The sequence below is a fragment of the Cryptomeria japonica genome, chromosome 9, assembly GCF_030272615.1.
Source record: "Cryptomeria japonica chromosome 9, Sugi_1.0, whole genome shotgun sequence".
Classification (NCBI taxonomy): Eukaryota; Viridiplantae; Streptophyta; class Pinopsida; order Cupressales; family Cupressaceae; genus Cryptomeria; species Cryptomeria japonica.
Genome location: NC_081413.1, coordinates 503145853 through 503171154, shown reverse-complemented (window position 1 = coordinate 503171154; position 25302 = coordinate 503145853). Strand labels below are relative to the sequence as shown.

The following is a 25302-nucleotide window of genomic DNA, read 5'->3' as shown; positions in this document are numbered from 1 at the left end:
GTGTGACGAGCCTTTACTAGGACCACATTCTGTTCTAATGGGTCATAATCTGGTCCTAAGGGGTCACGCATGTGTTCTAACACATGCGTGACCCCTTAGGACCACATATGAGCCCTTTTATCATCCTATAATATACACTAAGTATAGGATGATAAAAGGGCTCATATGTGGTCCTAAGGGGTCATGCATGTGTTAGAACACATGCGTGACCCCTTAGGACCACATATGAGCCCTTTTATCATCCTATAATATACACTAAGTATAGGATGATAAAAGGGCTCATATGTGGTCCTAAGGGGTCATGCATGTGTTAGAACACATGCGTGACCCTTACAACACAATGTGGTCCTAAAGGCCCGTCACACACATGCCACTTTTTTAACATTTATGTACACAACATGTACCCCTTACGACCCGGTTTGACCACATAAGATCTCCTATATTGTGTACATACGTCCATCCCCTTAAGTCAGGTGTCTTAAGTACATGAAATTAACTAATTAACTAATTACGACTATACCCCTCTTAAAATATACTATTACAATCATACCTGTTTTAATGTATACTAGGACCTATTAACTATATTTAAAGTAAATCTTCTTATAAAATGATCCCCTTACCAACCATCAATAGTTTCCAAAAGTCTAAATTTATCATCACTTACAACAGCTTCACACCTAAAACTATATCATAGATGCACCCCTATTCTTTAATCTAGACCATGTTATAACTTATCCACTCTTTTTTAAAATTTTAAATTATATCTGAAATCAACTTTTCCATTAAACAACTATTATCTCAATCATACACTAAATTAAGAATTGTATTTGCAAACATCTTCAAGATCAACTTTTCCATTAAACAACTATTATCTCAATTATACACTAAATTAAGAATTTGTATTTGCAAATATCTATGTCTAGAGATAATATGAGAGTGTTGACCTCAATTTGATCACCAATATTGACAACAAGAGCACCTGGGATGCAGGGAACTTCAAGCCATACATCGCCCTTGAGAATTTGCAGGCCTGGGGTTTGGTCCTGAAGGAGAATTGTGAGTGCATCCACATCAGAGTGAGCTGAGATGCCCAACACCTGTTCTGGCTGAGGGCAGGGAGGGTAGTAGTTTATGGTGAAGTGAATCTCCTTCCTCTCTCCACCCAATGCCTCATCAAGAGCATTTTCATTAGCCAATCCAAGGCCGTCACATAGTGCCTGCATCAGAACTTCCCACAATTTGCAAATCTTTTTGCTGTATTCATCCATCACTTCCCTGCAAAAACAATCCACAAGCGGATCAAAAGATCAGAATAATCTTGTAGTTTGTTGTAATTTCTAGATTCGATTGTGTTGGAGTTTCTACATCAATATTTTAGATCACTCTTTGATTCATCATTACTCTCCTAATTATCTTAACAATAGATCATAGAGTGTGATCCAAAATCATGATGCAAAAAACTCCAAAACAATCAAATCCTCTAGCTTTCTATTATCCTAACAATAGATCATGGAGTGTGATCTGAACTGTTGATGCAAAAACTTCAACACAATCAAACCCTCTAGCTTTCTGTTATTCAAATGAATTTTATTAGAGATTTTGCATCAATGTTTCAGATCACACTTTTTGATTCATCATTACTTCTCCTCTAACTCTCTATTATTATGGTGATAAATCATGGAGTATGATCCAAACCATTAATTTCAAAACTCCAACACAACCAAATTCTGAATCTTTCTATTATCCTGATGATAGATCGTGGAGTATGATCTGAAATATTGATGCAAAAACCTCCAATACAATCAAATCCTCTAACTCTCTATTATCATAATGACAGATCATGGAACTTGTGATCCAAAATGTTGATGCAAAAAGTCCAACACAATCGAATCCTCTAACTCTTTATCCTCCTGATAATTTGAAACATTGATGTAAAAACTTCAACACAATCGAATTTAATACTAACAACAAAAGATTGATTATATACATGCATGTATCATTAATCCTTAATCCTGTACATAGACATGCATATGAACAACAGAGTACTACTCAACGTGAAATCGGAAGGCTGTTTGGGCCGCTTGCTCATGACTTTCTTCGAAACAGGCCACACAATATTATAATAGGAATCCCTCCAGTCTAATTTAGCATCAGCCGAAGTTCCTACTTTGGTGCCATAGCCAATATTGTTCCCTCCTTCACTTTTATACACTTCCTTTTCTTCCATAGGAAGCTCAAAGAAGACCTTCCCCACAGCTTGTACTCGAGCAATAAGAGACTCAGGAATTCCATGATTAACAATCTGAAAAAAACCCCACTTCTCTGCAGCGCTTGAAATTTCATCTACAGTATTTTTGCTCCGTGGCTGCACATTTAAGCCATGCAAGTCAATGATTGGAATCTGGACGTCCTGTGCATGAGAAGAATTAATATTATTGAAGATCTCCTCTCCTGAATTCCTAACATATTGTAGTGGAACTGTTTGGATTCCTCTCTCTGCTAAGCTCTGCACTCTGGTTATGGCAGACTGCTGCTCCATGGATTTTCAGAGGTTTTTAATGTTTGCACAACACAACTTAGTCCCTGCTTAAACAGGATTCTCATTCACATTAAATAATACCCCTCTTGGTTGGAATCTATCAAGGTGGACGGCAGACAACTGTTATTAAAAGAAATCTGCATTTTAGAAGGTTTATAAGAGAGTGATGGCAATCTCTTTCCTGCAATTCTTTAAACATTATGGGGTCAAGGCAGAAAGCTCCTATTTTAAGCATACTCAAAACAATTCATTTGTATATTATCATATAGTAGTTGTATCATGTGGGGTGTAACATCAAATGTATTAATATTATCATTAGAAAAACTATTGCTTAATAGTATGAAACTCTGTGAAAGGGAAATTTTTATCATAAGATTGATTTATTTGTTTAAATACAGTCAAAATAATAGAGCTTTTTATTTTATATAATATTAAATTAAATTTGCAGTTGTATCATGATCAGGTGTAGTGTGAAATGTGTTAATATTATGAAGGAAAAAGCTGCTATATGAAATAGTGTGAAAGTGAAATTTTTATTTTATTTAATGTTTTATAATTAAATCAAGGTATAATTATAGAATGTTTATTTACAAGTCAGTGTTCTTTTGTATGATTATATAAACTCTATGGAAATGATCTTGTAAAAAATGTGGAGCATATGAAGATTACAAGGCTGCTAAAATGAACTTGTAAATAGATAAATTTGTGTAATATTTACAATAATATTATGAAATGGACAAATATAGGAATTTACCAAGATTTCTTATGGTCATCCTTTTTCTTTCTTTAATACAACACTCATAACACATGCTAATAGTCTTCCTCAAGGTTGTTTGCATAAGATCCAAGAAAAAAATTAATGCAATATATTGTCAATCACTTGAACCCTTGGCAATCATAATAATCTAGATCCATGAGATAATTTATGTATTCATTTGTTGTTATGAAAATATTGTTTTGATTTAGCTGAAGACCCTACAAATCATCTTTGTGGATAGTTTCATACCACTCTACATGATTAACTAGATGATACCTTACAAAATATATATTGTTTACTACTCTTGTACAACACAAATTGTGTAGTCCATCATTCCATCATAAGATACAATCGAGAACATCTATACAATATATATATTTTTCACATGAATAGCATAAGGAGCTTCTTCCACTCCCAATACTTCTAGTATGAAATAATTGTATCCTTGAATGTTGAATTTCTAACTATTAAATATGATGTCTTAATCATATATATCCATCAATTAGCATACCAAATAAATGGAATGAATTTTGAAAAGTGCATTTCCATTTGGCTAGCACCAAATTTGGCACTAGCAAAATGGAAATGAATTTTGAAAAGTACATTTTCATTTGGCTAGGACCAAATTTGGTGCTAGCAAAATGGGAATGCATTTTGAAAAGAGCATTTCCATTTGGCTAGGGCCAAATTTGGCATTAGCCAAATGTCTAACATTGGAAAATTTTCACTAAAGTTTCACTCTCTCTCTCCCAACAAAAATATATACATATGCTTTATGTTTAAATTGAACTTTAAAATGATAATGACTATGAATGTGTTTTTTTGTGTGTGTGAAAAATAGGGTTCTTAAATTTGATAATACTCTAACTATCACTATTAATCCTCACTACTTCCTAACTTAGCCCAATCTCTAAAGATATACTATATATTTACAAACATGATAACATGTCATATGCTTTGACTTAATAGTGGAAAGAGAAACCACAACCTGTCACCTACTCATCCAACTAATTTCACCACCACATAGACTAAATTCATAGTCAATGTTAGACTTCCTAATGTCAACATCCCATATCCAATTTGAGTTTACAAGTCCCTATATTTTTAATAACATGTGGAACAATCCTACTACTAAAATTTCTTCTTTCCAAACTTTGTGCTTTGAAAACATGGTTGTTGAAAGCATTTTTTCTAAAGATCCTTGATAATAAATAGAGAAATCCAAAGTACCATAAAGATATCTAAAAAATCTCTTGAATGCAACGTTGCGATTATTTTTAATATTAGCCATAAACCAACTCAAAACCCCCATTGTTAGGTAATTTATTGTCTAGTGTAGGCCATAGCATACATGAGGCTCCCAATCACACTATCACAAAGCACATGACTCATTTCCTCCAAATCTTTAAGTGCAGATAAATATTGCTCAAATAATTCATGTTTTTTCATAATTCTAGGTGTAGAAAAATGTTGTTTCTAGTTAGTTTATATTTTTTCCATATTTATAGGCGTAGACATATCTCTAAGTATATCTCAAATAAAACTAGAAACAATTTTTGTCATATATACAATTATCACAAAAGTGAAAATAAAAAATAATTAGTTGGTCCCTCAACAAGATTTTTATTTTTCAAATATCTAAGTTCTTTTTCACTAATGTGGCCCATGTGTTCATGCTACACCATAGTATATTTATTTAAAACCTTATGGAACTCTTAGATGTAAGGGTGAGTCATTGAGATGGTAGATATTAAATTCCAACCTAGAGGTAGTATGTCCATAAAGTCCAATGGTTACCAAAGTGATAGATATCCACTAAATGTTAGCTCTTATTGAAGTAACATTAAGTGTTGTTAAAGTGTCATAAAAAGTTGTCAAAGTTTCAACTTGTCATCAAAGTGACATTATTGGTGAAGTATCCCAATTGTTTCTAAAATGACATTATTATACTAAATTTCAACTACTCCTAAAGTCCACCTTCTACCAATGTCACAATGTGCATCTAAAGATGTTTTTGAACTAAAAAAATATTACACTAAATGTGAAATTATGCCTCAATGAGAAATAGAATGTCACGTGGAAACAATCTCTATATTTAATCATCCATGTATCCTCACATATATGCATTCCAAATATATAACAATTATATCACTATTGTCATCCTAATAATTCATTGAATCTAAACCATCATTTAATTCATTCTTGTAATATTTTTCTTGACATAATTATAAAGCTTAACATAGGATTTATTGAGAGAATTAGATCTTACTTTAGATTTGGAACTTTGTCCTTTTTCTTATTTTTTCTCTTTGCTTTATCCTTTTATCTTTCTCTAATAATCAATGCATGCTTTAAAAAAATTAGAGTTTTTTTTTGTTTTAACTCCTCCAAGAGTAGAGAACCTACTATTTATTCAAGCTTCAACTTAGTGTAGTACTACTAGTTGCGATCACTAAATCATCCCATGATTCTATCAAAGAACACAACAAAGCAGTACATGTATTTACAAGTTCATAGATATAACTTATGACTTCAATGGATTTAGTAAAAACCAAAAGAGAGTAGTTGAATCAATTCCTATCAATTTAAAAATATAAAGTGGTAGCCTAATTGAAGATAATGGTTAAATATTGCAAGGGTACTAAATTGTAATTCCGTGGATGTTACCTTTTTTGAAAAGATGAACTACACAATGGTACCATTAAACTATGATTAAAAGCCTCTCATGACAAGATGGTCAGATATTATGGGTCCCAAAGTACAACTATCATAGGTATTGTAATCATCCATCTCTCTATAACAAACATACAAACGCACCATGATGGCCTGAAACGCCAACTAAAAAAAAATCTTAATTGAGAATGAGCCCTCAGTGGAGTCTAGAGGAGATGATTATTCATTATCTAAATCAGTGGAGTCATTTTATTCATTATCTATTCTCTCTCTCTCATGATTATTTTTATGATTTTGATGGAACTTATACTAATGCATCTTTAGATGTTAAATAAGTATTGTTTGAGTTGCATGGGCATTATGATGTTTTATTTTGTAGAATGTTTCTTATACTTTGATTTAAGTGGATTATATTTCTTAAATGATTCTTATTATTAAAATAGACCCACCTATTAATAATATAGATCTATGTGAGTTTCCTTTTTTTATATTTAAGTTGGTAAATTATATTTAATTATAAGTTTTTTTGGAAGGTGAAATATAAATTAAATAGTAATTGTAAATTTTCATGTTTGTATATATATGCAGATTATTTTCACATAATGGATGATTTTGAGATAGATGAGCTATTAGGTCTAGCGCCACCTCCACCTCCACCCCCTCCACCTCCACCTCCACCTCTGCCTCCACCTTCACTTCCACCCAATCAGTTGAGGCAAACCATTAGGAGGAATATTGATTCTTTGATTAGAGATATCCACACCATTAGACGTGAGCCCCATCCACCTCCACAGCTATTATGCCTTGCAGATAGTATGCAAGGGATTGTACAGTCTGTACAAGATTTAGATAGGGAGTTGGATAACTATCGTACTTAGACCCTGAGGGATTGCGTTCTTTTTATGCTGATGGCCTATCATACAAACAAGTCAATGAATTAAAAATAACCAAAATTAATTTGAAACAATATTTTGTGAACCCTAAGACGGGTGAATAGATAGATCTGATGAAGCTACGAATCTCAATTCGATGGTGTAGGCATCTAGGCATAGCTAGACACTTTTTGGAGCGGTGGTGGATGGTCTTTGACTATCTGCCACACTCCAATCATGAGGTTCCCATGTATTTTTTGAAAAAATTATGGGTCGAATTTGAATTGGGTAAAAAACCCAATTACTTTGATATTAGATCATTTCAGGGGGTCGGGAGAGGTATGCCCCAGGATAGGTCGGGGGAAAAATTGAGCGACAAAGTTAGAAACCATGTGCGTGATGATCCCTCGGTTCCTCTTCCTACACTGGTTGTTCCAATACCTGTCCATCATCGAGAAGTGGATTCTTCTCTTGGTTCATTGAGTGCCTTGTCGGGCAATTTGGTACAACAATTGCGCGAGGTGAGGGTTGCCCCCAGCTTAGCACATGTTTGCACGAGCTGTGGGAATGTATGTATGGGTCCGATGAGTGAGTTTTCCCCTAGAGGAGATGGTGATTTTGATGATGTTGATGTTTCCCATGGTGGTTATGATGATATCAAGGATGTTGCACATGCTGATGTCGTCTCTTCATATGTTGATCTCTTGTGGGCAGACGATGATCAACCTATAGAGGTACAAATTTATTTATATAATTTACAGTGCAATATTAAATTCCTTATGATGTCATGGAAATGGGGACAAGGCAACAACAAAGTTCAATGTTAATAAGTTAATTTCAACCATAAAAACAAAATAAAGAACTAAAAACCATTCCAAACATATCAAAAGAGATTTCAAAAAGCATGAAAGAAGTTTAACAAAATAAAAGAAAGGAGAAGAGCCTCCCTAAGATGCTTCCATGATGCCTTTTGATGCTTTTCCCTTGTTTCTCCCCTCTCCAAGTCCCAAATGAGTGTAGCTCTCAGCTTTTAGCACTAGCCATGGATGCCATATGGAGATTCAAGATGGTTGAATATGATAAGCAAATGCTATGCAAGTGTAGATAGTGATGCTATGAAAAAACTCTATGCTAATACCAGTATAACAACAATACTCTAATGCTTCCTCCTTTGCTTGAGGAGAAGGGTTCTATTTATAGAAGAAATGGGGAAATGAAGGGTTAAGATTAAGCAATCTTAACAAGGGTTAGGATTGAAAGATATTCAATCCATGTGAGACTTTCAACCCAATCTCATGTTGACAAGTGTCACCATGAGGAGGCTTGAGAGGAGAGATAAGGAGCATTAAATGCTTGAAGGGACATGATGGCTACCCTAGTCAAAGAAATAAATGCTTTGAAGAGACACATGGGTTACATGAGGGTTAAGTTAGGGGTCAAAGTCCTTAACCATGGGTACAAGTGGAATTAACCATTAATGGTCATGTAAGAGCCATAAGTGGTTTGGAAGACTTTAGAGGTTACTTTGTTGAACACACAAATCATTAATTGTTTTCTAAAGACTTTGGAGTCTTTGAGAAGTGACTCCAATTTGCTTAGGAATGTGACAATATTTAGGGGATGGATTAGGTTAATTAGGAAAGGTTTAAAAGAATCTAGAAGGGGTTTAGGCATGCAAGTGGATTTTGTAGGAAAATGCAAGTGGGAGGAATTTTGGTATTTTCAATTAAAATAAAATCATTTATTTCAATTAAATGGTGTAATTTGCATTTGGATAAATATTTAAATAAATATTAATTTATTTAAATGAGAAAAAGGAAGATAAAGCATTAAAATGCTTGAAGACTTTGAGAGAAGCAATTAAAGTCTTAAGAAGACTTTAAGGGAAGCCATTAAGTTTGAAGACTTTAAGGGAAACCATTAAAGGCTTAAGAAGACTATAGAAGGAAGCCATCAAGTTTGAAGACTTTAAAGCCATTAAGTTTTGAAGACTTTAAGGGAAACCATTAAAGGTTTGAGAAGACTCTAGAAGGAAACCATTAAGTTTGAAGACTTTAAGGGAAACCATTAAAGGTTTCAAGTGGGTGAGGATAAATAGGATTTTAAATAAATAATTTATTTAAAATAGTTGTGCAACTTGCATTTGTAGGAAAATGCAAGTGGGTGGAAGATAAAGGTGATTTAAATAAATGATTTATTTAAAATAGTTGTGCAACTTGCATTTGTAAGAAAATACAAGTGGGTGGAGGATAAAGGTGATTTAAATAAATGATTTATTTAAAATAGTTGTGCAACTTGCATTTGTAAGAAAATACAAGTGGGTGGAGGATAAAGGTGATTTAAATAAATTATTTATTTATTTAAATGTGAGAGATGAGATTTTGGGGGAATTTAAATAAATATTAATTTATTTAAATGTGATAGAAGATTTAATTAAATAAATATGATTTATTTATTTAATTAATGGTCTGAATTTGGTTAAGTGAATTAAATCAAATAAATTGAATAATTTATTTAATTAATAGGAGAAGAGGGTTAAGATGAATTGATTAAATATTAATTTAATTAATTATTAATTGATGGTTAAATAATCAAATAAATATTAAATATTCATTTAATTAAGTGGACAGATTTATGTGATTACACCTTATATATACACATACGAACCATAATGTGAGTCAATTTTTCTGAACAGAGGATGGATCATATTACATCATTGAGGAATTGACATCATGTTACCTCGATACCTAGAGATGTCGGTGCCCCATTTACGGTATGCACTTTCATCTAGATATATTGTATTGATATGTACATTTAAAATAAACAATAAAAATTTTAATGTAATGATGTGTATGATATGTTTTTTCAATTTTGTAGGGTGCTTCGTGTAGCACTGAGGTGGGTAGTTCTACACGTGACCCGTCAACTGCTGAGGCTCATATGTATACCACTAGTATGTTTTTCATCCATTAATTTGAAGTGTTTATATGCTTACTAATTTATGTACAACTCTGATTCATGTTCGTTATTTTTTACAATTGTAGGCTTCTAGATTGTTTGATTATGCATCACATGTACGCCTTCACCCATCAGTTACTTTACCTACACATGACACATTGTATGTATGCTTTTCTGCAATAAACTTGTAGTCTAGATATATACTTTATAATTTATGTATATATACAAGTTTAATTCATGCTTTATATAGGTTGTTTTGGTGGATACCACTACCAGTATTGGTATGGCTATGGTATTGAGCTAGATGCAACCGTCGACATTGTCATTTGCACTGATGATTAGAAAAATAATTTTAAATTTGTTTGTATAGTGTACTCGACTTTTATAGGGATTATCAAAATTGATGTACAATGGTTTTTTTACATGACTTGACTACAACCACTTTTCTTGTTCATGTTAGTGGACCTCCACATACCAGTGAGGGCATTGTAGAGCACGGTTGTATGGTAATTTATTTTAAATTTTCAGTATTTAATTACTTTATAAGTGAATTATGCAAGTAACTTCTTCTCATGTTAAATCTTATTCTCATGTAAAATCTTTTAATAATATACAGGAGGGTGGAGACACTGATACTGCACACACAGAGGATGGTGCATCTCAGGACCACATGCAAGAGGATGATTCATCTCAACCACCTTCACGTGGAGTGAAGAGGACTGCAAATGAGATGCATAAGAGTTCTTAGATTATATATTTTAGATCATGTCATGTTATTGTATTATGGAATTTTTATGATGACACGTGTTATGTTATCCTAGGACTTGTTATTATGCTATTTGGACTTGTTTTAATGTCATTTACTTGTTATTATTTTTTCAGGACTTGTTATTATGTCATCAAGAATTGTTATGTGATTATATATAGGACTTTTTATTATGTCATTTCCTTGCTATTATGATATCGAGTCTTGTTATGTGATTTGGCGCCCTCTAGTGACTATATATGTGATGTTGTTATATGATTTGGTGCCCTCTAGTGATTATATATGATCTATTTATGACTTTATATTTTAACATTGTGATTGATCATCTTATAGTGCAACGGTTTACAATTCAATAAAATAATTATCCCAATGTACAATAACATCCTATTCTTAAAATAATAATAAAATCAAGAACTTATGATTAATCTATGAAGAAATTACGATAAAATAAATATATCATAAAAAATAGAATGATTGTAACACAATTACAATGTGCACAAAATAGCATTAAGAAGAAGATAATTAATACAATGTTGTTTATGAAACCAAAATTGTATCAAATGTAGACAAATACAATGTTAAAGGGACAAAGAAAAACAATTATCATAATTAAATATAAAAGAGTTCACACAATTAACACAAACTTACATGCATCTAAATTTGATTCAACCTAATGTACCATCTGCATCCTCTCTCTTCTGCAATGCGTCTATGATTTCCTCATTCTCTTCTACTGAAAGTGTCCACAATACCTTATTAGCAGGTCTACCTTTGTATCTTTCTAATTTTATGTTTGTTGCCACCACCAAATGAGAATAGTGTATAATCTTCTTTTCTGATTGGTAGTCTTCATAAGTTGGTAAGCCATTCCTTCTTGTTAAGTATTTGTGTAGCCATGTGCCAACTACCACAACAGACCCAACTGGATACTGAAAACCATCATCATCTACTTGATCACATATCAACTTTTTCTTAGGTTCTACACATATAGCTAGCCAATACTCAACCTGCTCATCATTATCCTCGGGTGCAACAACAACATACACATATCCTAGAAAACAAATTGAAGTGCATGTATAAATAAAACTTGTTAGAATTTATAATTCAAATACAATCATATATTATATGACAATACATAAAAAATATATAATTTAAAGTTATAAACAAGAAATTGAATTAAATTTGCCAGGTTGTATGAGGTCTGAAACACAATCATAATCTTCTGATGCAAATGCATGATCTGGACCACGTCGTCTTCATTTCTTCTAACATCTTGATATTGTGTCTCACTAGGTGTTAAGGATTTGTGTTGCCATTCTTCGACCCATTCCATATTCTTGCATTCTTCCCATTCACCTGCAACACAAAATTGACAAAAACATGCAAGCTCTCTAGTCCATATAGTCCAAGTGTTAGAATTAGAACTCTTAAATGAATGCCATCTAGCTGACCCATTGATTTTATCACAATCATATCTTGGAAGGATATTATCCTCTTTAACTAGCCAGAAGAAACATCTAATTATAGAGTTCTGACTTGATCTTGTGGATAAAGTTGCACTACACCAATCCACAATTGCACTTGCATTTTTAAATGTAGCCTTTTTCTTGAATTTGAGTTGCTCTCTGCAAAGGGATCTCTTAACAAATGCACCGGCACCATCATGTTCTCCTTTCCCATGTCTAGCCTAAAAAAAACTCCACATGTGTTCGACATTAGTTTTCTTATGAATCCTACTCAACCAATAAAACATTCTAGCATTCTTGAATTGCCATGTGCAATTATTTGACCATATTAGATGTTGTGTCATTTGAATTTCTCTCTCCCTCAAATTCGAAACTGATCATGTCCAAGTGTGTAGTTCTCTACAAAGTCAACGATCGAAAGTATACTACCAATAGGAAATGTATCCTTACATATTCAAAACTGACCATCGAGCCATCTAGCCTTTCAAGAGTGTTTAACATATTTAGGTACGATCTTACTCTTAAATTCATTCATAAATGCATGAACACTAACTTTTTCAGTGATTAGATCTCACCATCTTCCAACGTTTCCATCCTTCAGTGGATACTCAACAGTTTTAAATCTTTTAACATCAACTAATAGTTTTCCAAAATCATTTGAAATATTTTCATGCAAACATTCATCCAAAAATGCAAGATTGCCACATATATCATATACATCGGAAACACATGCATTCAAAAGAAGATTTTGCTCATTTGGTGGGTTGCAAAACAAACTTGATATAAACTCCTTTATAGTTTCAAGTGGTATATTTATACCACGTTCTTGGAACATTCCATTACTATGCATGGTAACACGTATATATCGAAATACATCATAATGGTAGTGAAATTGAACATGAGTTTTGCACCAATATGTGACTCTTTCTTTATTAATTCGAACATACCAAGGTTTACACTTTTCAAAAGACCTTTGTACAATTCAGTTTGAGTCATGTCCAATAGGTGTTTTGGATGTGGATCACCAATTTTTGACCCAACTCTTAATTTAAGAACATCTCTAACATTAGGTGATACTCTCATATTATTGTGCCACAATTTTTCGATCAAAGTTTTGACTTCACCAGTAAGTTTCATATTAGACCTTGGTAGTCTACCACTAAAAGTCCTCAAATTGTTTTCCGGATCACTTTCAAAGTTAACTTTTCTTTTTACAGCTCTTGACAAAGTTTTACGATGAATATTAAGATATTCACTTATGTTACTCATCATTCTTTTATCAGAAGTTGTTTGGCTTACTAAAGCTATTGTTATTGCCTGTCATGCCACATTTTTATCTTTAGAACAACTTTTCTTTCTGATTGTATCAAAGGCGCTAGCAACAGTTGATAAAACTTGTTTTAAAGACTCGTCCTTCTTCTTGGGTTTGACATAAAAGCCTAACTTCTTCATCACTTTTTGCATTTTAGTCATTTTAATTAGTTGTACCATTAATTGACATTGAAACCCAGATTTCTTATTATAAGAATATATATCTAAACAATCTATTTGCATGTGTCCTAAAATGTCTACATGAAACCAAGCCAAGAAGGTTGTCTAGTACATCACTTTTAATTTCAAAATTTTCATTCGTTTGATTATCATTCAAAATAATTTCATTTTCAATTGGTGTTTCCATGTCTACATCCACATTATTGGTTTCAATTGTAGGAGGATTTTCGGTTTCATTTGGAGTTTCAAATTCAATTTCAATTTCAGTTTCAATTTGAGATCTAGTTTCATTTGGGGTTTCAATTTGGATTTCAATTTCAGTTTCAACTTGAGTTCTAATTTCATTTGGGGTTTGATTTTCAATTGGTGTTTGATTTAATAAGTAATCTTCTTCTACTAAATCACCAATTTCTTCATGAGAAAAAACATAGGGCTGTAAAGACATACATGTATGGTTATGTGCACCAAGTTGTGGTACCAAAATGGGGTCTTAAGATGCCACTTTTTTTCTAAAATCAGCAAAGTCTGAACTTCAACGACAAATTGAAGATAGTTACACTCCAAATTTGAAGATGCAACAAGAACAAGAGTCGGAGTGCTTCGAGTCTACTTTCTAAACTACTATTTTTTTTTGAAAATGGTGGAGATTAAGGGATTCAAAAAGGGGGGCCACAAAAAGCGGTCCTGTTTTTATGCAAAAAACATACCATAGTGTCTGTTGTGGCCCCCCTAAAATGTTAACTTTTTTTTTGAATTTTTAAAATCGCTTCAGTGAGAAAGTAGCTAACACCTTGAAGTTTATGCCAGAATTTTCAGCTAATTTTTTTATGAGTGTATGAGTTTTTACTAATTTTTGAAGTGGGCACATCCTGAAAAAGAGAAATTTGAGCATGCTCCCCCCTAAAATCATTGAAAACAAATCAAAAATCAAAACTTTTTTTTTTAAATTGTATAGAATGGAGTCTAGTTTCTAAAAATGTAATTTTTTTCAAAATCTGATGAACGTGTAAAAATCTAGACCCAAAATAGTGCATGTTGGTTTTTGACAAAAAACGGACACACTAACAAAAGAAATTATAGATGAAAGACTTAATGAAATCAAAATTTGAAATAAATTACATTTTTGGATAGCTAAGAGGGAGCTCAAGTTTACCACAATATTTTTTGTTAACTTCATTGAAACAAATGCAAACCTAACGGAGAGCATGACCAAAAATATGTCAAAATTTTCAATGTTCTCACAAAAACACGTCTCTAGCTTGAAATGGTCGTCCAAACCTTTGGGTTGGATGCCCAAGGCAAATCCAAACCATAGTTTTGGTGTTTCCCAAAGCGGGACATTTGGCACTCGCCAAATATGGTGAGCGCCCTATTTGGTGTGCGCCAAATGTGATGAATGGATATTCCATTTGGCGTGCGCCAAATGTGGTCCATATTCCACATTTGGCACACGCCAAATGTGGATGAAGAGGGAGATAGCTCGAGGGATAGCAGAATAAGGGAATTGTGAGAGCTAGAAAGGGGAGGGACAAAGAAGAGTATGTACCTATAAGAATGAAGAGCCCGAGAAGAGGTAAGGGGAGAGAGATAATATGAGACCTAGAACTCATAGAGAGAGATGGAACTACAATGGAAGGGAGATAAAGAAGGGAGAGGTGAGATGGGGGTTTCTATGTACACATTTGGCACTCTCCCTATTTGGCACGTGGCAAATATGGAATAGATACAAACTCTTCTTTGTCCCTCCCCTCTCTAGCTCTCACAATTCCCTTATTCTCCTATCCCTCGAGCTATCTCGCTCTTCATCCTTACACCCATCTAATTCCCTCTCTCACCTCTTTCCCTCAATTTTTTCCTCACTCCCTCCTCTCTCTAGGTCCTAAGGGGTCATAGGACACTATATGACCTGTTAGGACACAAAATGACCCCTAACAACACCTAAGGGGTCATATGGTGTCCTAAGGAGACATAGGACACCATATGACCTCTTAGGTTACCATAGGACCCATAAAAACACCATATTTTATCCTAAGTTGTCATAGGACACCATATGACCCCTTAGGACACCATAGGACACATAACGGCACCATATGGAGTCTTAATGGATCATAGGACACTATACAACCTCTTAGGTGTTGTTAGGGGTCATATTGTGTCCAAAGGGGTTATATGGTGTCCTATGACCCCTTAGGACACCATACGACCCATAATGACATCATATTATGTCCTAATGGGTCATATGGTGTCCTAAGGGGTCATAGGACACCATATGAACCCTTAGGACACCATACGACCCATAACGACACCCTATCATGTCTTAAGAGGTCATATGGTGTCCTAAGGGATCATAAGACACCATATGAACCCTTAGGACACCATACAACCCATAACGACACCCTATTGTGTCCTAGGGGGTCAAATGGTGTCCTAAGGGGTCATAAGACACCATATGACCCCTTACGACACCATACGACCCATAATGACACCTAAGGGGTCATATGGTGTCCTATGGCCCCATAAGACATGATATGACCCCTTAGGTATCCATACGACCCATATCGACACCATATTGTGTCCTAACGGGTCGTATGGTGTCCTAAGGGGTCATAGGACACCATATGACCCCTTAGGAGACCATATAACCCATAACAACACCGTATTGTGTCCTAAGGGGTCATAAGACACCATATGACCCCTTAGGACACCATACGATCCCTAACAACACCCTATTACATCCTACGGGGTCATATGATGTCCTAAGGGGTCATAGGACACCATATGACCCCTTACGACACCATACGACCCATAACAACAACTAAGGGGTCATATGGTGTCCTATGGCCCCATAAGACACCATATGACCACTTAGGTGTCCATACGACCCATAACGACACCATATTGTGTCCTAATGGGTCATATGGTGTCCTAAGGGGTCATAAGACACCATATGACTGCTTAGGACACCATACGACCCATAACAACACCATATTGTGTCCTAAGGGGCCATATGGTGTCCTAAGGGATCATAAGACACCATATGACCCCTTAGGACACCATACGACCCACAACGACACACTATTATGTCCTAGGGGGTCATATGGTGTACTAAGGGGTCACAGGACACCATATGACCCCTTACGACACCATATGACCCATAATGACACCTAAGGGGTCATATGGTGTCCTATGGCCCCATAACACACCATATGACCCCTTAGGTGTCCATACAACCCATAACGACACCATATTGTGTCCTAACGGGTCATATGGTGTCCTAAGGGGTCATAGGACACCATATGACCCCTTAGGACACCATACAACCCATAACAACACCATATTGTGTCCTCAGGGGTCATATGGTGTCCTAAGGCGTCATAAGACACCATATGACCCCTTAGGACACCATACGACCCATAACAACACCCTATTATGTCCTAGGGGTCATATGATGTCCTAAGGGGTCATATGACACCATATGACCCCTTACGACACCATATGACCCATGACGACACCTAAGGGGTCATATGGTGTCGTATGGCCCCATATGACACCATATGACCCCTTAGGTGTCCATACGACCCAAAACGACACCTCATTTTGTCCTAACGGGTCATATGGTGTCCTAAGGGGTCATAGGACACCATATGACCCCTTAGGACACCATACGACCCATAACGACACCGTATTGTGTCCTAAGGGGTCCTAAGACACCATATGACCCCTTAGGCCACCATATGACCCATAACGACACCCTGTTATGTCCTAGGGGGTCATATGGTGTCCTAAGGGGTCATAGGACACCATATGACCCCATAAGACACCATACGACCCATAACAACACCGTATTGTGTCCTAACAGGTCATATGGTGTATGTCCTAAGGGGTCATAAGACACCATATGACCCCTTAGGACACCATACAAACCATAACGACACCCTATTATGTTGTAGGGGGTCATATGGGGTCCTAAGGGGTCGTAGGACACCATATGACACCTTACGACAGTATACGAACCATAACGACACCTAAGGGGTCATATGGTGTCCTATGGCCCCATAGGACATCATATGACCCCTTAGGTGTCCATACGACCCATAACGACACCATATTATGTCCTCAGGGGTCATATGGTGTCCTAAGGGGTCATACGACACCATATAACCCCTTAGGACACCATACGACCCATAACGATACCCTATTGTGTCCTAGAGGATCATATGGTGTCCTAAGGGTCATAGGACACCATATGACCCATACCGACACCTAAGGGGTCATATGGTGTCCTATGGCCCCATAGGACACCATATGACCTCTTAGGTGTCCATACGACCCATAACGACAGCATATTGTGTCCTAATGGATCATATGGTGTCCTAAGGGGTCCTAAGACACCATATGACCCCGTACGACACCATATGACTCATAACGACACCGTATTGTGTCGTAAGGGGTCATATGGTGTCCTAAGGGGTCATAAGACACCATATGACACCTTAGGACACCATACAACCCATAACGAAACCATATTCTGTCCTAAGGCGCCATATGGTGTCCTAAGGGGTCATAACACACCATATGACCCCTAAGGACACCATACAAGCCATAATGACACCCTATTATGTGCTAGGGGGTCATATGGTATCCTAAGGGGTTATAGGACACCATATGACCCCTTACGACACCATATACGAGCCATAACGATACCTAAGGGGTCATATGGTGTCTTATGGCCCCATAACACACCATATGACCCCTTAGGTGTCCATATGACCCATAAAGACACCATATTGTGTCCTAATGGGTCATATGGTGTCCTAAGGGGTCATAGGACACCATATGACCCCTTAGGACACCATATGACCCACAACAACACCGTATTGTGTCCTAAGGGGTCATATGGTCTCTTAGGGGGTCATAAGAAACCATATGACCCCTTAGGACACCATACGGCCCATAACGACACCATCTTGTGTCCTAAGGGGTTATATGGTGTCCTAAGGGGTCATAAGACACCATATGACCCCTTAGGACACCATACAACCCATAACGACACCCTATTATGTCCTAGGGGTCATATAGTGTCCTAAGGGGTCATATGACACCATATGATCCCTTACGACACCATACAACCCATAACGACACCTAAGGGGTCATATGGTGTCCTATGGCCCCATAAGACACCATATGACCCCTTAGGTGTCATACGACCCAAAACGACACCATATTGTGTCCTAACAGGTCATATGGTGTCCTAAGGGGTCATAGGACACCATATGACCCCTTAGGACACCATACGACCCATAACGACACCGTATTGTGTCCTAAGGGGTCATATGGTGTCCTAAGGGATCCTAAGTAACCATATGACCCCTTAGGACACCATATGACCCATAACGACACCATATTATGTCCTAGGGGGTCATATGGTGTCCTAAGGGGTCATAGGACACCATAGGACCCATAACGACACCGTATTGTGTCCTAAGGGGTCATATGGTGTCCTAAGGGGTCATATGACACCATATGACCCCTTAGGACACCATACAACCCATAACAACACCCTATTATGTCGTAGGGGGTCATATGGTATCCTAAAGGGTCATAGGACACCATATGACACCTTACGACAGTATACGAACTATAACAAAACCTAAGGGGTCATATGGTGTCCTATGGCCCCATAGGACATCATATGACCCCTAAGGTGTCCATACAACCCATAACGACACCATATTATGTCCTAAGGGGTCATATGGTGTCCTAAGGGGTCATAAGACACCATATAACCCCTTAGGACACCATACGACCCATAACGATACCCTATTGTGTCCTAGGGGGTCATATGGTGTCCTAAGGGGTCATAGGACACCATATGACCCCTTACGACACCATACGACCCATACCGACACTTAAGGTGTCATATGGTGTCCTATGGCCCCATAGGACACCATATGACCCCTTAGCTGTCCATATGACCCATAACGACACCATATTGTGTCCTAATGGGTCATATAGTGTCCTAAGGGGTTATAAGACACCATATGACCCCTTAGGACACCATATGACTCATAATGAAACCGTATTATGTCGTAAGGGGTCATATGGTGTCCTAAGGGGTCATAAGACACCAGATGACACCTTAGGACACCATACAACCCATAACGAAACCATATTCTATCCTAAGGGGCCATATGGTGTCCTAAGGGGTCATAAGACACCATATGACCCCTTAGGACACCATACAAGCCATAATGACACCCTATTATGTCCTAGGGAGTCATATGGTGTCCTAAGGGGTTATAGGACACCATATGACCCCTTACGATACCATACGACCCATAACAACACCTAAGGGGTCATATGGTGTCTTATGGCCCCATAACACACCATATGACCCCTTAGGAGTCCATACGACCCATAAAGACAGCATATTGTGTCCTAATGGGTCATATGGTGTCCTAAGGGGTCATAAGACACCATATGACCCCTTAGGACACCATACGACCCATAACAACACTGTATTGCGTCGTAAGGGGTCATATGGTGTCTTAGGGGGTCATAAGAAACCATATGATGCCTTAGGACACCATACGACCCATAACGACACCATATTATGTCCTAAGGGGTTATATGGTGTCCTAAGGGGTCATAAGACACCATATGACCCCTTAGGACACCATATGACCCATAACGACACCCTATTATGTCCTAGGGGGTCATATGGTGTTTTAAGGGGTCATAAGACACCATATGACCCCTTAGGACACCATACGACCCATAACGGCACCCTATTATGTCGTAGGGGGTCATATGGTGTCCTAAGGGGTCATAGGACACCATGTGACCCCGTACGACACCATACGACCCATAACGACACCTAAGGGGTCATATGGTGTCCTATGGCCCCATAGGACACCATATGACCCGTTAGGTGTCCATACGACCCATAACGACACCATATTGTATCCTAATGGGTCATATGGTGTCCTAAGGGGTCATAGGACACCATATGACCCCTTAGGACACCATACAACCCATAACAACACCATACTATGTCCTAAGGGGTCATAAGACACCATATGACCCCTTAGGACACCATACAACCCATAACGAAACCATATTGTGTCCTAAGGGGCCATATGGTGTCCTAAGGGGTCATAAGACACCGTATGACCCCTTAGACACCATACGACCCGTAACGACACCCTATTATGTCCTAGGGGCTCATATGGTGTCCTAAGGGGTCCTAGGACACCATATGACCCCTTACGACACCATATGACCCATAACGACACCTAAGGGGTCATATGGTGTCCTACGGCCCCATAAGACACCATATGACCCCTTAGGTGTCCATATGACCCATAACGACACCATATTGTGTTGTAACGGGTCATATGGTGTCCTAAGGGGTCATAGGACACCATATGACCCCTTAGGACACCATATGCTCCATAACAACATCGTATTGTGTCCTAAGGGGTCATATGGTTTCCTAAGGGGTCATAAGACACTATATGACCCCTTAGGACACCATACGACCCATAACGACACCATATTATGTCCTAAGAAGCCATATGGTGTCCTAAGGGGTCATAAGACACCATATGACCCCTTAGGATACCATACGACCCATAACGACACCCTATTATGTCCTACGGGGTCATATGGTGTCCTAAGGGGTCATAAGACACCATATGACCCCTTAGGACACCATACGACCCATAACGACACCTTATTATGTCCTACAGGGTCATATGGTGTCCTAAGGGGTCATAAGACACCATATGACCCTTTACGACACCATATGACCCATAACCACACCTAATGGGTCATATGGTGTCCTATGGCCCCATAGGACATCATATGACCCCTTAGGTGTCCATACGATCTGTAACGACACCTAAGGGGTCATATGGTGTCCTATGGTCCCATAGGACACCATATGACCCCTTAGGTTTCCATACGACCTATAACGACATCATATTGTGTCCTAATGGGTCATATGGTGTCCTAAGGGGTTATAGGACACCATATGACCCCTTAGGACACTATACGACTATCAAACTAGGGAGGAGTAGAAATTTTTATGGTTGTGGCTATCAAACTATAGAGTATAGAGTAGAAATTTATCAAAGGCTAAAAAATTTCAATCGAAGTCATTTGGCTAGTGTTAAATATGGCTAGTGCCATATTTGATGCTAGCCAAATGAGCTGCACAAAAAAAAGGTTATAGGGTATAGAGTAGAAATTTATCAAAGGTAAAAAATTTCAATGGAAGTCATTTGGCTAGCACCATATTTGGCGCTAGCCAAATGAGCTGCACAAAAAAATGGTTATAGGGTATATAGTTAGTGTTTAGTTTAAGGCAAAAAAATTCAATGGAAGTCATTTGGGTAGCACCAAATGAGCTGCACTAAAAAACGGTTATATGGGACCCTTGACTTGTGATCCAAGCTCACATTCTCTCATTTTGTCTTCTTTCTACGCATGATCAGACAAAAAAATGCTTTTTGCATGGTGTTGACATTTTATGCAAGGTTATTTTATACATTCCATTAGCTCTCCACCACCTTTTTTTTCATTTGGCAATGTCAAAGAGGAAGAACATAGTTTTTTTATCAAATTTGAATAATTGAGGTAATATTTTCTTGTTTTTAGAATTCAAATACTTATTAAGTGTTATTTTGTTTAAATGTTACAATAAAAGTGTGAGTCAAAATTGATTATAATCCTATTAGATTTATATTAGATTTAACAATGCGTTCGGGTGTGACTCTTTCTCGGTCGCGACAAAAAGCGACAGATGAGTTCAATGAAAAGTTGCACAATGCCCCAGCTTTCAATCCGCTCATCGCGGCACTAAACCATCAACTCATACATTTTTGGGTGGCTGGGTTTACGCTAGGAATGCCTTCTTTTTTCTCTCCAACTCGCCCGATCGTTGTGGGCCACACCCTAGCAACCAAATTGCCCAAGTGCTCAAATTGCTCAAAGTTGTCAATATTCGGCATCGTGTTTCTCCGTGCCTGTTAATCATAAGAATGATCCATCTAATCCTATGGGTTCGTGTTATGGCACTCTAAAAAAGCCTCTCTTGGTTTGGGTAGACTCAGATCCAGTTGCTCATGGCGACTCTTTCTCGTGGCGACTCTTTCTCAGTCGCGACAAAAAGCGATAGATGAGTTCAATGAAAAGTTGCACAATGCCCCATCTTTCAATCCGCTCGTCGCGGCACCAAACCGTCAGCTCATACACGTCGGGGTGGCCATGTTTACGCTAGGAATGCCTTCTTTTTTCTCTCCAACTCACCCGATCGTTGCGGGCCACACCCTAGCAGCCAAATCGCCCAAGTGCTCAAATTACTCAAAGTTGTCAATATTCGGCATCGCGTTTCTCCATGCTCGTTAATCATGAGAATGATCTGTCTGATCCTATGGGGTCATGTTATGGCACTCTAAAAAAGCCTCTCTTTGTTTGGGTAGACTCGGATCTAGTTGCTCGTGGCGACTCTTTCTCGGTCGCGACAAAAAGCGACAGATGAGTTCAATGAAAAGTTGCACAATGCCCCATCTTTCAATCCGCTTGTCGCGGCACTGAACTGTCAGCTTGTACACATTGGGGTGGCCATGTTTACGCTAGGAATGCCTTCTTTTTTCTCTCCAACTCACCCGATCGTTGCGGGCCACACCCTAGCTGCCAAATCGCCCAAGTGCTCAAAATGCTCAAAGTTGTCAATATTCGGCATCACGTTTTTCCCTGCCCGTTAATCATAAGAACGGTCCATCTGATCCTACAGGGTCATGTTATGGCACTCTAAAAAATCCTCTCTTGGTTTGGGTAGACTCAGATCCAATTGCTCGTGGTGACTCTTTCTCGGTTGCGACAAAAAGCGTCAGATGAGTTCAATGAAAAGTTGCACAACGCCCCATCTTTCAATCCACTCATCGCGGCACCGAACCATCAGCTCGTACGCATCGGGGTGGTCAAGTTTACGCTAGGAATTCCATCTTTTTTCTCTCCAACTCGCCCGATCGTTGCGGGCCACACCCTAGCAGCCAAATCGCCCAAGTGCTCAAATTGCTCAAAGTTGTCAATATTCGGCATCGCATTTCTCCATGCCCATTAGTCATAAGAATGATCTGTCTGATCCTGCGAGGTCATGTTGTGGCACCGAACCGTCAACTCATACACATCGGGGTGGCTTGTGTCTTGGATTACAAACACATATTTAGGTTCAAAGATTAAGTAATAATAAACTTTGTGCAATTATTCATCTAATCATTTGTACTGCAATTATGGATAACCATGATAAATGATTTGCATTAACCAAAAAGCTACAAATCCATGCAACATTGTATATCATTAAAACTATCAAATATATCCAATACAAAAAAATAGGCTTGCTGAAAGCCACATGGACTTAGAATTTCAAATATTCATAAAACAAAACATATGTTCAAAATTGCTATAAAGGCATACAACATGATATCCAATAAAGTCAAATAGGGGCTTGCCAAAAGCCATATGGACATAGAATGTCACATATTCGTAATAAAAAACATATGTTCGAATTTTCCATATAGGCATACAACATGGTATCCAATAAAGTCAAATAGGAGCTTGCCAAAAGCCATATGGCGATAGAATGTCACATATTCGTAATACAAAACATATGTTCAAAATTTCCATATAGGCATACAACATAGGACCCTATTCTATTCATTTCCCTTGAGGGGAAGCAAACAAATCATGAGATATCTTTGCTTGTCGAGGGGATGGAGATGTATATGATGCAGGTGTCTTTCAAGTATGTCCACTCGACCTCCTCTCCAGACTTTTTTGTAACTCCACCTGATACAATGAAAAGAATGATGTTAGCATATACAAAAATTGAATTTTAGAATGACATATAATAGAATAGTCACTTACCGCATTCAAATAATCATGATGTTCATCTACAATAGGTGCACGTTCATGATCTGGAGTGACAAGCCCCTCCTGTAAGCATCACAATATAAATTAAACTAAATACAAGTGTCGTTAAAATTTTCAATAACATATTATTAAGATAACAAATGTAATGCTAAATTTACTAAATTTACAAATATGTCTCATACTTCTGTTAAAGCAGTTGAACTTGCTACTGCTGCAGCAACACCACGCTCCATTGACGTGTAGATAGAAGGAGGAGTCACTGAATTCAACATCTGAAAATTAAACAAAGTATATTGATTAATCGCCAAAACTATCTATATTATTTAATAACAACATTAAAGATAAATTGTTTACCTGGGTGAAAGATTGTCGATTAAATACACTATGAGGTGTTGATGTTGAAGCTCTAGCATCAAACTATTTGACATCCAAAATGAGTAATTAGAAAATCATTCACATAAGGTTCAACTATCTACATATAATAATTATATTTTTTGACTCGTTGTATACTTGTGGAGTCGATGAAGTAGTGAAAAAGGGTGTTGCAGGAATGTTGCTAGTATTGTGAACACTTTGACCCTGATTTTTTATCATAATAATTTACTAATTTAGATATATTCTCAAATTTACATATAAGATTTAATAAAAAGAATGAAATGAACTTGTAATGAAATTCACCTAGGTATTCAATGCCAAATGTTTCATTCAGCAAGGATTCTGTCATGACAATGTTCTCTATAGCAAACTCTGCTCGTGCACGTGCATTCTCAGAACTATTAGGATCATAAGTGCAAGGAGAACCACAAGATCGACAAAAATGAGCTAGAATTCGATGCCTAGAA

General features: G+C 37.2%; 1 protein-coding gene across 1 annotated transcript in view; it reads right to left on the bottom strand.

Annotated features, from left to right (window-relative positions):
• Window positions 1–884: 884 nt before the first annotated feature.
• The window catches only part of LOC131055118 (flavonol synthase/flavanone 3-hydroxylase-like), a 47270-nt gene continuing 22852 nt past the window's right edge, over window positions 885–25302 (bottom strand). Inside the window, exon 4 of the mRNA XM_059211711.1 lies at window positions 885–1275. Within this exon, the coding sequence (XP_059067694.1) occupies window positions 885–1275 (391 nt within the window). The remainder of the gene's footprint in view (window positions 1276–25302) is intronic.